At 41.0% G+C, this 14,188-nt stretch overlaps 1 protein-coding gene across 8 annotated transcripts in view; it reads right to left on the minus strand.

The window, feature by feature from the left end:
• Positions 1 to 14,188, minus strand: part of pds5a (PDS5 cohesin associated factor A) — a 222,221-nt gene that overhangs the window by 137,092 nt on the left and 70,941 nt on the right. For all 8 annotated transcript variants that reach the window (XM_043692752.2, XM_043692731.2, XM_043692757.2 and 5 more), the window contains exons 5-6: positions 6,291 to 6,388; positions 4,588 to 4,714 (exon numbers count right to left, since the gene is read on the minus strand). In XM_043692752.2, coding sequence (XP_043548687.1) covers positions 4,588 to 4,714; positions 6,291 to 6,388 — 225 coding nt within the window. The remainder of the gene's footprint in view (positions 1 to 4,587; positions 4,715 to 6,290; positions 6,389 to 14,188) is intronic.

Below are 14,188 nucleotides of genomic sequence, written 5' to 3' on the forward strand. Positions count from 1 at the left end.
TGCACTTCTTTAACATCTCAAGCCAATCATCACACCATTTCCCTGTGACAATTTGGCATGACGTTTTCTTCCTCTATCAGCAATTCCCTGAAAATGGAGGCATTAAAGTAGGTCCCTCCTGTGGCACAATGGTACTGTCTCTACTCTTGGACTGGAACGTATGAGTTCAAGTCCCACCTACTCCAGAGTTGTGTAATAACATCTCTAAACAAGTTGATTAGAAAAAGTGTATTAAATTAGGACTCTCCTCTTGTTGCTGTCCCTCTCTGATCCTTGGCCTCAAGTTAACCTGTTACTGACTTGGCCCTATCTGCTGTCCATCTGATCCTGGGACCCAATTTACCTTGTTGCTGACTCTTTTCTCTTTGTTCAGTTGAATCTGCAGCCATCTAGGCAAGTAGAGGGTATTCCATCACACTTCTGACTTGATGGTCAAAAAGCATTACGAGACAGAAGCTGAATTACTCACCACAGAACTTCTAGCCTTTGACCTTTCCCATCGTCTTATAAAACAAAGAACAAGGAACAAAGAAAATTTACAGCCCAGGAATGGGCCCTTCAGCCCTCCAAGCCTGAGCCGATACAAATCTACTGTCTAAACCCGTCGCCCAATTCCTAAGCATCTGTATCCCTCTGCTCCCCACCTACTCATGCATCTGTCCAGATGCATCTTAAATGAATCTACCATGCCTGCCTCTACCACCTCTGCTGGCAATGCGTTCCAAATGCCCACCACCCTCTGTGTAAAAGTACTTGCCGTGTGTATCCCCCTTAAACTTTCCACCTCTCACGTTGAAAGCATGACCTCTCGTTATGGAATCCTTCACCCTAGGAAAAAGCTTGTCTCTATCCACCCTGTCCATACACTTCATGATTTTGTAAATCTCAATCAGGATCCCCCTCCTTTTTTCTAATGAAAACAAGCCTAACCTACTCAACCTCTCTTCATAGCTAGCACCTTCCATACCAGGCAACATCTTCGTAAACCTTCTCTACACCATCTCCACATCCTTTTGGTAATGTGGCGACCAGAACTGTACGCAGTATTCTAAACGTGGCCAAACCAATGTCTTGTACCAATTTTAACATGACTTGCCAGCTCTTATACTCAATACCCCGGCCAATGAAAGCAAGCATACTATATGCCTTCTTGACCACTCTATCCACTTGTGCAGCCACCTTCAGGTTACAATGGACCTGCACTCCCAGATCTCTCTGCCCATCAACTTTTCCCAAGGCTCTACCATTCACTGTATAAGTCGCTCTCGAATTAGTCTTGCCTAAATGCATCACATTTGTCTGGATTGAAATCCATCTGCCACTTTTCCGCCCAACTCTCCAGGCTATCTATATTCTCCTGTATTCTTTGACAGCCCCTTATGCTTTCTGCTACTCCACCAATCTTCATGTCACCTGCAACCTTGCTGATCATACCAACAGTGCCCTCTGATCATTTATGTATATCACAAACAACAGTGATCCCAACACTGACCCCTGTGGAACACCACTGGTCACCTTTTTCCATTTCGAGAAACTCCCTTCAACTACTACACTCTGTCTCCTGTTGCTCAACCAGTTCTTTATACACCTAGCTAGAACACCCTGCGACTTCACTTTCTCCATTAGTCTACCATGGGGAACCTTATCAAACGCCCTACTAAAGTCCATGTATATGTCATCTATCAACTTGGTCACTTCCTCAAAGAACTCTATTAAGTTGGCAAGGCACGATCTCCCCCGCACAAAACCATGTTGCCTATCACCTTTTTAAATATAAATAGATCCTATCCCTCAGTACCCTCTCCAGCAACTTTCCCAACACCGATGTCAGGCTCACTGGTCTGTAGTTACCCAGAATATCTCTACTACCCTTCTTGTACAGGGGGACAACATGGGCAACCTTCCAGTCCTCCGGCACCTCACCTGTATTTAAGGATGCCACAAAGATATCTGTCAGGGCCCCAGCTATTTCCTCTCTCACCTCCCTCAGCAAACTAGGATAGATCCCATCGGTCCTGGAGATTTGTCCACCTTAATAACCTCTAGCCTACCCAACACATCTTCCTTACTTATGTCAACGTGATCCAGACTAATGAAACCTCTACCTCTAATCTCAACATTCATCATGTTCCTCTCCTCAGTGAACACTGATGCAAAGAAATCATTCAGAATCTCACCCATTCTCTCACGTTCGACACACAGCCTTCCTTTATTATCCTTTAGTGGACCAATCCTTTCTCTAGTTACCCTTTCTCTAGTATTTAGATGACTAGTTCAGTTCAATTTCTGATTAATGGAAGCCCCAAGAATGTTAACAGCAGTCGATTCAGCAATGGTAATGATCATATCTAGTGAGCTGATTCAACTCTCTTCTTAGATATAATTGTTTGGCACTTGGATGATGTGAATATTACTTGCCACTCATCAGCCCAAGCCTGGATACTGTTCAGTTCTTGCTGCATTTGGAGATGGATTGCTTCAATATCTGAAAAATATGTAGCCCCTTGATATTTCACAGACCTTTTTTAAAAATTGTGATCATAGCCTAACTGGTCGATCCTTGAATCCTGAATCCTGAGTGGAAAATCCAACTGAAAAGCAAGCGTTTTTCACTTCAAAAGATTCTGTGCACTAAACAACTCCCATTCCCTCACTTGCTCTAAAGTCTTTACCCCTCCTTTGCCCAACCCCACACTCCTCACCGTCACAGGGTTCTCACCTGCAGGAAAAGGAATCGACGTACAAGAAAACGTGGGCGGCACGGTGGCACAGTGGCACAGTGGTTAGCACTGTTGCCTCACAGCGCCAGAGACCCGGGTTCAATTCCCGCCTCAGGCGACTGACTGCGTCGAGTTTGCACGTTCTCCCCGTGTCTGCGTGGGTTTCCTCCGGGTGCTCCGGTTTCCTCCCACATCACAAAGATGTGCAGGGTCAGGTGAATTGGCCATACTAAATTGCCCGTAGTTTTAGGTAAGGGGTAAATGTAGGGGTATAGGTGGGTTTGGCTTTGGCGGGTCGGTGTGGACTTGTTGGGCCGAAGGGCCTGTTTCTACACTGTAATCTAATCTAATCTAATCTAAAACCTTCAAGCACATACAACACCAGAATACCTGAAAACCCTTGAAACTCAAATTTGTTGATCAAATTATAAACCATATGATGCACTCCAAGTGCCTTAGGACGGATAGGATTTCTCTGGGTTCATAGCAGCTCTTATTATACTACATATGAAATTGTTTCACAGCTTTGAAAAATGCGATAAGTCCTAGTTTTGTTTCTTTAGTAAACAAAAACTTTACTGAGTTAACAGAGCAGTTAGAACCATACATATTTGAATAACAAGGTGACTGAATGCCAACATCCAATTGTATAAGCTTGGGTAACAGTGGTGGGATCTGCAGCACGAAAGGGATTCATCTGCTTACATTTACACATGAATAGCCAACTCATTGCACCTTCTTAGTTGCAAGTTACCTTAAAATTGCAGTCTTCTGCTTCTTAGTTTCAACAAGACAGTTGTTCCACCACTGGGGGCTTGTATATGTGAACATAATTCTGCTAGAAAATAGAATCTATTGTGATTTCTGATCACTCTGGCACCTCCAATATCCCAGTCTTTATTTCTACCTCCTTCGTAGCTCCAAAGATACTGATTTCACATCATGGATTTCTTCATTCTCTCTCAGAACCTCAAAACTGTAAAATGCATTATAATTCTCAACCTTTCCTCCTCCTGTAATTTATCTTTCAGTTGGTTGGACAGCTGTTTGCAAAGCAGAGTGAGATCAATAGCGCAGTTCAATTCCTGCACCAACTGAGGTTACCATGAAGGAGTCTTCTTCTCAACCTCTCCCCTCACCTGAGACATTGTGACCTTCAGGTTAGACCACAACTAGCTCTCTTCTCTTGAACGAGAGAGCAGGCCTATGGCGACTTGACCGTTTAATGTCGGTTTTATATCATATTACCTGTAATTTACTTTCCATGTTTGAAATTTGGTGGCATGCTGCAAAGTAGACACCGAATATCACCTTAGTTGCTCATGAAAAATATCTTCAAGCCACACACGGTTCTGAATGGACACAAATTATCTGAGTTGACTTGGTATATTTGCGGGAGAATTCAGTGGAACGATGAAGTACAAGAATGGTGGTACTGGTAATCACAGAAAATAGGTTTCTTTTTCAAAAGAAGTATGATAAGCACAATAAAAATGAAGCTAAAGGTGCAGTTCAGCATGAAATTTCACAAATAAAAAGCAGATCAGCTCATTACATTATAAAGATGCAACAGAAGACCACAAATGAAACTATGGTAGATAGTCAAATAATTTTGGATCACAGTTTAATGTGCTTTAAATCCTCAGACAACATCTCAAAGACTTGTAAAAAGTGGATTCAATGAAAAGGCACGAAAAAGAATAGACATTGAGAACTGTCATCATCCAAGAGACAAATCTGATGCACTACAGGCAAGATGTGAGAAAACAGCAGTTTAGGACAACTGCAATTTAACAGTTATCAGATGCTTATTTCTACTTCAGATAATTTTGTTTCCTATCAAAATATCTCATTCAAAATCAAATACCTTGTGAGCAGGAATAAGGTTGATAAGAATAGAGTCCAGTAGGTCCTGAGTTACTCCATCTCCTTCCATGATGATAGAACTCATCAAATCCAACATGTGCATCTGAACCTTCTGATTGTGGCTGTTGCTACAATAAAAACATGTTCAAATCATCATTGATTACAGAACTACCTCCTACAGTTCCTCATTCTGCAAATAGGATTATTAGTGCACCTCTTGAAAACAGACTCTGTGTGCCTCCTGTAGTTGCTGCATTTGGGAATAACAACTTTTGAAAAAAACTCAGGGATACTATTTACAAACATGTGAATTAAGAGTAGTCGTCCACTCAGCTCTTCGAGCCTACTCAATCATTTGACAAGGACATAGCTGATCTGACTGTGGCTTCTACTTTCCTGCTACTGCCTATACTGTACTCTACAATGTCCTAAACCTATGGCGATTTTTATGTTTGAAGTTCAAATTGTCACTTTTACTTTGATTGGATGGCATTTTGCCATGCAACTATGAAAAGGTGGCTTACAATTATAATACCACTGAACATAAACATTTGATCACCTTTCCTGATCCTGTTACCACAAATATATAATCAAAAGATTGATACAACACATTGTATTTAATTCGAATTTACAGTGAGCAGGAAAATGTATATTTAGAACTTCACAAATCAAATTTTGGAGAAAACTAACAAACTAAACCCCACACCAGAGATTGCACCAGATAGTAGAGATAATTGATTAATCTAATGTGCTCTTTGTATCACCTGTAATTGTCAAAAACACACTACTCAACAAAAGCACAATATCTAGCGCTAGCTTTTATTGTGTGACAATATTTGAACGCACATGGAATGATCATTTAAGAAATTAAACATAGACAAAAAGAATTCCTCAGTGACTAAGATTAATCAAGATTCAATGATATATGTGAATGCGAACTATATAAATGCCACGACTATTTTATAGTATAAAAAGGTGAGTAATTCAAACATAGCACACATTGCAATATTCAACGGGAAGATCTGTTTAAGTTCTTCCATTTGTCTACAATACTGCTTCCCTGAAAATGGTTACACAGAAGGAAATTGGAAAACAGTATTAATGGGAAACAAAAAGCAACTTAAAAAATGGTATCTGCATTTCAGCAGTTAATATGCCCAGACAAACAAGCTGCAAGATGCCAACTTTGATCTTTAGTCCAAGTTCTCTCAGGATAGACTAAGTGGAAGGACAACGGAAACGCAAATTGCAATACTGGACCAAAATTTCTCCCCATGTCTGCGTGCTTTCCTCCGGTTTCCTCCCGCAATCCAAAGACGTGCAGGTTAGGTGAATTGGCCATGCTAAATTGCCCATAGTGTTCAGGAATATCTAGGTTAGGCGCTTTAGTTAGGTGTAAATATAGAGTAATAAGGGTAGGGGAAATGGGCCTGAGTGGGTTACTCTTCGGAGGGTCAGTGTGGACTAGTTGGGCTGAATGGCCCGTTTCCACACTGCAGGGATTCTCATGATTCTGAAACACCAAATCTAATATTTCTTTGGGCAGACTCATATCTATTAGATTTATATGCCTTGCATTCAGTATATAGGGTTCACACTAAGTACAGCTAGAAAAAAAGAGGAAATAAATAATTTTCTCCTGTTTTTAACTTTTGAAACAAAATATGATGTAACAAAGTATATTGGGAGTTAAAAAATACTTACTTAATGACCGAGAAGAGAGTCCTGAAGAGCTGTATAAAAATCTCATTACAATCTTCAAGCTCAAAACAGATGTTATATGACTTGACCCACGCCAAATTCTGTGGAGCAAAATTATGTACTAAGTTTATTATTCCCAAGAAAATAATTAAACAGCATAAGACATAGGAGCCGAAGTAGGCCATTCAGCCTATCAAGTCTGCTCCAATGAAATTACGGTTGATCTCATTGTCACCAATTCTATTTTCCTGCTTTTCCTCTTTATTCTCTTACTTGTTAATTCAATATCTGCAGAAACATAACTTCAAAATAATCAGCATTAAGAAAACAAACTATAAATATCTGGGCTCCCAAATATTTTTAAACAAATAAATAGAGCAAATGTTGAAATAGAACATCATTCACGGTTTTTAAAATGACACACTCACAATACGGCTGAGATTTGAAATTTAGGGTTACAATGGTCAAGTGCATCCAATTGATTTGTTAGATTTTTTTATGAATTAAGTGCTATATTTCACATTGTTTTTGTCAAAAATAAGAACTTGCACATGGAAGAGACAGGAATTGCTCAAGAATGTCTCCAAAACTACAGATAATACGAGTTGAGATTATAATCCAGCAAACTTGATTTAAAACTAAATAGCATTCACTGCTACTCGAACGATATGGAAGTATATAATGTTGAAAATTTATGAAAAACATCAAGAAAACCCCAATGATTGTTTTTCTAAATACATAAACAGTAGAGGATTACAACACAGATAATCTGATAAAAGACTCTTAGGAGCCATTAGCGTAAACTGTTTGCAGAGGGGTAGGAAGTTGGAATGGCTCTTATTAAATATTTTGCATCAATTTTCACAAATATGAGACTCTACTTGGAGGTGATTCTGAAAGGTAGGATTTACATGCAATTGGAGAGGCAAGGGATAGTCAGCATGGTTTTCATTAAAATCCCTACAGTATGGAAGCAGAGCATTTGGCCCATCGAGTCCACAACCGACCCTCTGACAAACCTCCCACACAGACCTCCACCACCCCAATCTCTGTAACCCTGTATTCCCCATGGCTAACCCACCGAGCCTGCACATCCCTGGACACTTTGCACAACTTAGCATAGCCAATCCACTTAACCTGCACATCTTTGGACTGTGGGAGGAAACCAGAGAACCATGAGGTAACCCATGCAGATATGGGGAGAATGTGCAAACTCCACACAGACAGTCGTCCAAGGCTGGAATTGAACCTGGGTCCCTGGCATTGTGAGGGGGTTTTATGCAAGGGAAATTGTCTCACACGAACTTGAGTTTTTTGAGGAAGTAACCAAAATGATCGATGAGGGCAGAGCGATAAATGTTGTTACTTTGATTTTAGTAAAGCCTTTGATAGGCACTGTATGATAGACTAATTAGTAAGGTGAGATCACGCAAGATTCCCAGTGAGCTTACCAATGGATAAAAGATTATTGTGACGGCAGGAACAGAGGGTGGTGATGGAGGATTGTTTTTCCGAATGGGGAACCCATTACCAACGGTATTCTACAGGGATTGGTACTGGGTCCACTTCTGTTTGTCATTTACATAAATCATTTCAATAAGAATACAGGAGGTGCAGTTAGTAAGTTTGCAGATGACACCAAAATTGGTGGTGGAGCGGGCTGTAAAAATGTTACCTCAGATGACAAAGAAATCTTAATCGATTAGGTCAATGGGCTAAGGAGTAGTAAACAGAGTTTAATTTGGATAAATGTGAAATTTTCCAGTTTGGTAAAACAAACAAAGGCAGGACTTATACAGTTAAAAGTAGAGCCCAGGAGTGTTATAGGAAAAAACAATGTTGCAAAGACTAGCAGTAAGCCGGAGGATTTCAAAAGTTTAGCAGAAGGCTATCAAAACAAATTGTGGGATAATATAAACTTTGAGACTAAACTTGCAAGTAACAGCAAGATTGACAGCAAGAGCTTCCTGAAATATCCAAATAGGAAGAGAAAAAGTGAACATAGGTCCATTAGAGAACAAGGTTGGAAAAATATTAATGGGGAACCAGGAAATTGCAAAGGAATTGAATAAATGCTTTGCATCAGTCTTCAAGTAGCATTCCCAATGACTAATAATGAAGGAGCAAAAGGAAGAGCAGAAATAAACATTATCAGAGAAGACATATGAGTGGAACGAATGGTGCCAAAGATTGATAAATCCCCTAGACCCGATGAAATGCATCCCAGGATACTGAAGGAAGTAGCTATGGAGATAGTGATGCATTGGCAACAATTTTCCAAGAATCCTTGGAATATGGAAAAGTCCCAGAGGACTAGAAAACTGCGAATTTCACCCCTTTATTTCAGAAGGGAAGGAAAACAGCAAGTTAGCTTGACATCTGTCATTGGGAAAATGCTAAGAGTCTATTATAAATGATGTAATAGCACAGCATTTATAAATTCATACCATGATCAAGCAGAGTCAGCATAGCTTCATGACGGGGAAGTCATGCCTGACAAATTTACTTTTAAGTTCTTTGAGTGGCTATCAAGCAGGATAGAGTGGTAGAGGTCTACAGCAAGAAAAAGGTCCTTCAGCCCATAGAGCCTGTGCTGGTCAAAAACAGCCATCTAACTATTCCAATCCATGTTCCAGCACTTGGCCAGTTGCCTTGTATATCTTGGCATCATATCTGTACTTCTAAATACTACTTAAATGTTATGAGGATTTCTGTTTTTACCTCACTTAGGCACTGAGTTGCAGATTCTCAACACGCTCTGGGTGAAAGGATTTTTCCTCATCCTATGTAAATCTCATATCAATTTCCTTGGGCATTCATCCCTCCACCAAGAGGAAAAGATCATTTCGGTGGACCTTGTCTATGCCCTTAGAATTTTACATATTTCAATCATATTCTCTCTCTCAATCTCAAACCTGATCAACCTTCCCATATTCAAGTCTAAATCACTGGACAGTGAAGAAGGTTACCTCAGAGTGCAACAGAATTTGATCAGATGGGTCAATGGGACGAGGAGTGGTAGATGAAGTTTAATTTAGATAAACGTGAGGTACTGCATTTTGGAAACTCAAATCAGAGCAGGACTTAATGGTAAGGTCCTGGGGAGTGTTGTTGAACAAAGAGACCTTGGAGTGCAGGTTCATAGTTTCTTAAAGGTGGAGTCTCAGGTAGATAGGATAGTGCAGAAGGAGTTTAGTATGCTTTCCTTTATTGGTCAGAGCATTGAGTATAGGAGTTGACCATATAGAGGCTTATAAAAACATGATGGGCATGGATAGGATAAATAGAGGAGTCCAGAACAAAATGGCATAGATTACTTACAGTGTGGAAACAGGCCCTTCGGCCCAACAAGTCTACACCGACCCACCGAAACGCAACCCACCCAGACCCATTCCCCTACATTTACCCCTCACCTAACACTACGGGCAATTTAGCATGGCCAATTCACCGAACCTGCACATTTTTGGACTGAGAGAGGAAATCCGCGCACCCGGAGGAAACCCACGCAGACACAGGAAGAATGTGCAAACTCCACACAGTCAGTCGCCTGAGGCGGGAATTGAATCCAGGTCTCTAGCACTGTGAGGCAGCAGTGCTAACCACTGTGCCGCCTAGGTTTAGGGTGAGAAGGGAAAGTTTTAAAAGGGACCCAAGAGGCCCTTGGGTGGTGCATGTATGGAATGAGCTGCCAGAGGAAGTGGTGGAGACTGGTACAATTATAACGTTTAAAAGGCATCTGGAAGGGTACATGAATCGGAAGGAGTTAGAGGGATATAGGCCAAGTGCTGGCGAATGGGACTACATTAATTTCGGATATCTGGTCACAATAGACGAGTTGGACTGAAGACTCTATTTCCGTGCTGTACATCTCTACAACCCTATATGACTCTTATACATACCACAAACAAAGGTCCCCAACACCGATTCTGTGGAACTTCCATGGACAGAGGCTTCCAGTCAAAACAAATTCCATGACCATCACCCCTGCTTCCTACCACTCAGCCAATTCTGGATCCATTAGTCAAATTTCCCAATGTTGGATATGTACAATCATTCATACAGTCAGGACTGCCTCCCATCCTCTCTGAGAGAAACAAATATATGTCCTTTATTCTTAAGAGGGGAAAAGCCCCAGAGGATCGTACTGCAACACATTACCTTCTAATAAAGAAGAGATTGATGGATTCTGGCTTCCCAGAGGAGTTTCCTGTTTGAGAGATTTATTTGAGGGGGAGGTCTTGATGTCCTTCGAGCAGTTGAGCCAGAAATACGAACCATCTCGGAGGGACCTCTTTCGTTTTTTTTCAGATTAGGGATTTATACAGAAAAAGACTACATTAATGGTTAGTCCCTATACGTCTGATGTGGAGAGGAGAGTACTTCAGTCCACAGCTATTATCTTGGTCAGAAATATTGCAAAGAAATCTAGATTTTCAAATTTTGCCAAAAATGCTAGCATTGAGATTAGAGAAAGTCTTGCCCTCCATCGTAAAGGAGGACCAGACAGGTTTTATTAGGGGTTGCAGGTCTTCTAATAACCAAGTACTGAATATGGTTCAGGTATGCCAGCAAGGGTAGATTCCAGGCTTGATAGTCTCCCTGAATGTGGAGAAAGCATTTGACTGGGTGGAGTGGCTGTACCTCTTCTATGTCCTAGAACAGTTTGGTCTTGGAGGGGTCTTGGCCAGGTGGGTGGCACTGTTATATAGTGACCCTAAGGCAGTGGTACTCACCAATGATATAAGGTCTGACAATTTTAATATTGGTGAAGGCAGCCGACAAGGGTATCCCCTTTCACAGTTGCTATCTACACTGGTGATAACCTCTGCCAATGGCTCAATCTGGAGTGACACCAATATAATTGCCTCAGAGGGAAGATCAGGAGGGCATAAGATCATCCTTTATGCAGGTGACATTCTTCTTTTTCTAACTAACCCATCAATATCTATAATCACTTGTATTAAGTGATTAAATTATTTGGTTCTCTCTTGGGATATAAAATTAATTTTATGAAGTCAGAAGCCATGCCCGTGGGGGGGTCTTGTTAGAGTAACTGATCTTGGGGGTGGAATCCAATTCCCTTTCAGATGGTCACAGGAAGGTTCCCTGTATTTAGACGTTTTTATCACCCCGGCCTTCGATCAATTATATACGGCTAATTTTGTGCAGTTGCTAGAGAAAAATAAGACAGGATCTTCATCGCTGGGAGTTTCTTCCGATATCCTGGTTAGGTAGAATAGCTCTGGTCAAAATAAATGTTCTTCCTCATTTATTATATCCCATGCAAATGCTCTCTTTGATGCTACCTAGGCAAGCATTACGGAAACTTAACAGCTTAGTTCTTTTATCTGGCATCATAGGCAGCCTCTTATTAAGCTTACCAAATTGCAGCTCCCAGGGATAGAGGGTGTGGACTTTCAAGATTTTAAGAAATATCAATTAAGTTTCTTGTTATCCTATGTGGGTGATTGGGCTTGCCAGGACCCAAAGTCAATTTGGCTGGACATTGAGGCCTCCCAGGTGAAATGCCTTCTCATTAATTTGGTATTTATGGACAAAATGAGGACTGTTATGGACCACTGCAGAAATCAGATTGTCCTTAACATGGTTAAAGCATGGAGAAAGATGCAACAAAGTGAGGGCAATTCACAAAAAAATTCCCCTTTTACTCCCAAAGTAGGAATGCCAGAATTCCAGCAGAGATTGATGGATTCTGGCTTCCCAGAGGAGTTTCCTGTCTGGGAGATTTATTTGAGGGGGAGGTCTTGACGTCTTTCGAGCAGTTGAGCCAGAAATATGAACTATCCAGGAGGGACCTCTTTCCTTTTTTTCAGATTAGGGCCTTTATACAGAAAAAGACTACATTAAATGGTTAGTCCCTATATGTCTGATGTAGAGAGGAGAGCACTTCAGTCCACAATTATGCTCTCGGTCAGCACTCTCTATCGTTTATTAGAAGGTAACGTCTCGAAGGACGTTGAGCGGCTGTGCGGGATCAGGAGTGAGGAATTGGGGGTGAAGATTTCGTCAGAGGCATGGGAGGATATTTGGGAGAACACAAGGAAGATTTCAATCTGCAACAGGACGAGGGCTATGCAACTCCACAAGGCTTATTTGGCACCAAAGCAGCTTGCGAAATTTAAGACTGGAGCATCTCCAATGTGCCCCAAATGTAAAACGGATGTTGGTACTCTTACTCATTGCTTGTGGTCATGCCACAAGCTTCGTAGGTATAGCGAGTATCTTGGGAACTGAGGTCAAGCTAGATCCAGGGTCCCTCCTCTTGGGTTCACCGAATTTCCCCTCTTTGAAAGTGCATGGGAAGAAACAGTTTAATATTCATTTTGGGCGAGGAAGAACATTTTGATGAGCTGGGTGTCAGAGAATCTCCCAGGGCTCTTGGGGTGGCATAGATTAGTTATGGAGCACACCCCCTATGAACTTCCTTACTAATATGGTGCACCAGAAAATGATGTTCTTTTATAGGACATGGTGGCCTTTTTTGAACTATATAGACACAGACTTGTCAGCTATAATGTTCAGGGCCTTTGTGCAGCCATGAGGGCCCTGGGAGGTCCAACTGATGCTCCTGGTAATGAGGAGCTTTGGTGGGGCTGCACTGAGTGTTGTATCTTAATTATATTTGCCTTGGTTCATACTGAATTGCAGTTTGCGTCTTTTCTTCTTTCTTTTCTTTTAAAATTGTATGTGGAGTAGAGTAGCAGTTTGTTTACTGTTATTGGTGTTATAACAAGATTGTTATACCATTTCTTAGTAATTTTATAATTTCGTAAAAAACTACTAGGAGTTAAGATAAAGGAACACTTTCAGGATGGTAACCTGTAACCAGTAAAGTATCATGGCAATCAGTGTCAGGGCCACAATCATTTATAGTACACATTACTAACTTGAATGGAGAAAAGTGAATATACTATTGCTTGCAGATGAGACAAAAGTAGGTGGGAAGGCAAATGGTGAGGATACCACAGAATCCGCAAAGGGATACAGACAGGTGAAGTGAGTGGACAAAAATTTGGTAGGTGGAATACCGTTTAAGGAAATGTGAAGTTAAGCATTTTTGGCAGGAAAAAAAAAGGAGCTGAGTAGTATTTAAATGGAGAAAGACTAACGAATCTGAGAGTAACTAGCTAAGTTAGCTTGAAGGTTTGTTTTCAGATGTTTTATCACCATGACTAGGTAATATCATCAGCGAGAGTCTCTGGTGAAGAGTTGGTTCTATGTCCCACCTCTCTATTCTAGGTCTTGGTTTCTTAAGATGGGTGATGTCATTTCCACTTCTTTTTATTCCCCGAGGGAAAGTAGATTGGATCATAATTTGATGTGTTTATTGACGAAGTTCTGGTCAGAATGTTATGCCTTTAAGAATTCTCATGCATGTCTTTGCTTCGCTTGTCCTAGGATGTGTGTGTTGTCCCAGTCAAAGTGGTGCTCTTCTTTGTCTGTATGTATGGAAACTAGTGATAGTAGGTCATGTCTTTTGGTGGCTAGTTGGTGTTCATGTGTCCTGGTGGCAAGTTTCCTGCTTGTTTGTCTGATATAGTGTTTTTTTTTAAAACAGTTCTTGCATGGTATTTTGTAAATAACGTTACTTTTACTGGTAGTATCTAATGGACCTTTTAGGTTCATTCGTCACTGTTTAAGTGTGTTGGTAGGTTTGTGGACTACCATGATACCAAGGGATCTGAGTAGTCTGGAAGTCATTTTTGATATGAGTATAACAGCAAGGAGGTAATTTTGGAGTTGAACAGAGCATCGGTCAGGGCACAGCTGGAGTAGTGTATGCAGTTCGGGTCACCTCACTACAGCAAAAATGTGACAGCACTAGAGGGAGTACAGAGGAGGTTAACCTGGGTTGGAGAAACTGAGCTATAAGGAGAAAC

Source organism: Chiloscyllium plagiosum, unplaced genomic scaffold (genome assembly GCF_037043375.1).
Source record: "Chiloscyllium plagiosum isolate Xiang-an unplaced genomic scaffold, Cpla_swu_hap1 HiC_scaffold_1, whole genome shotgun sequence".
Taxonomy (NCBI): Eukaryota; Metazoa; Chordata; class Chondrichthyes; order Orectolobiformes; family Hemiscylliidae; genus Chiloscyllium; species Chiloscyllium plagiosum.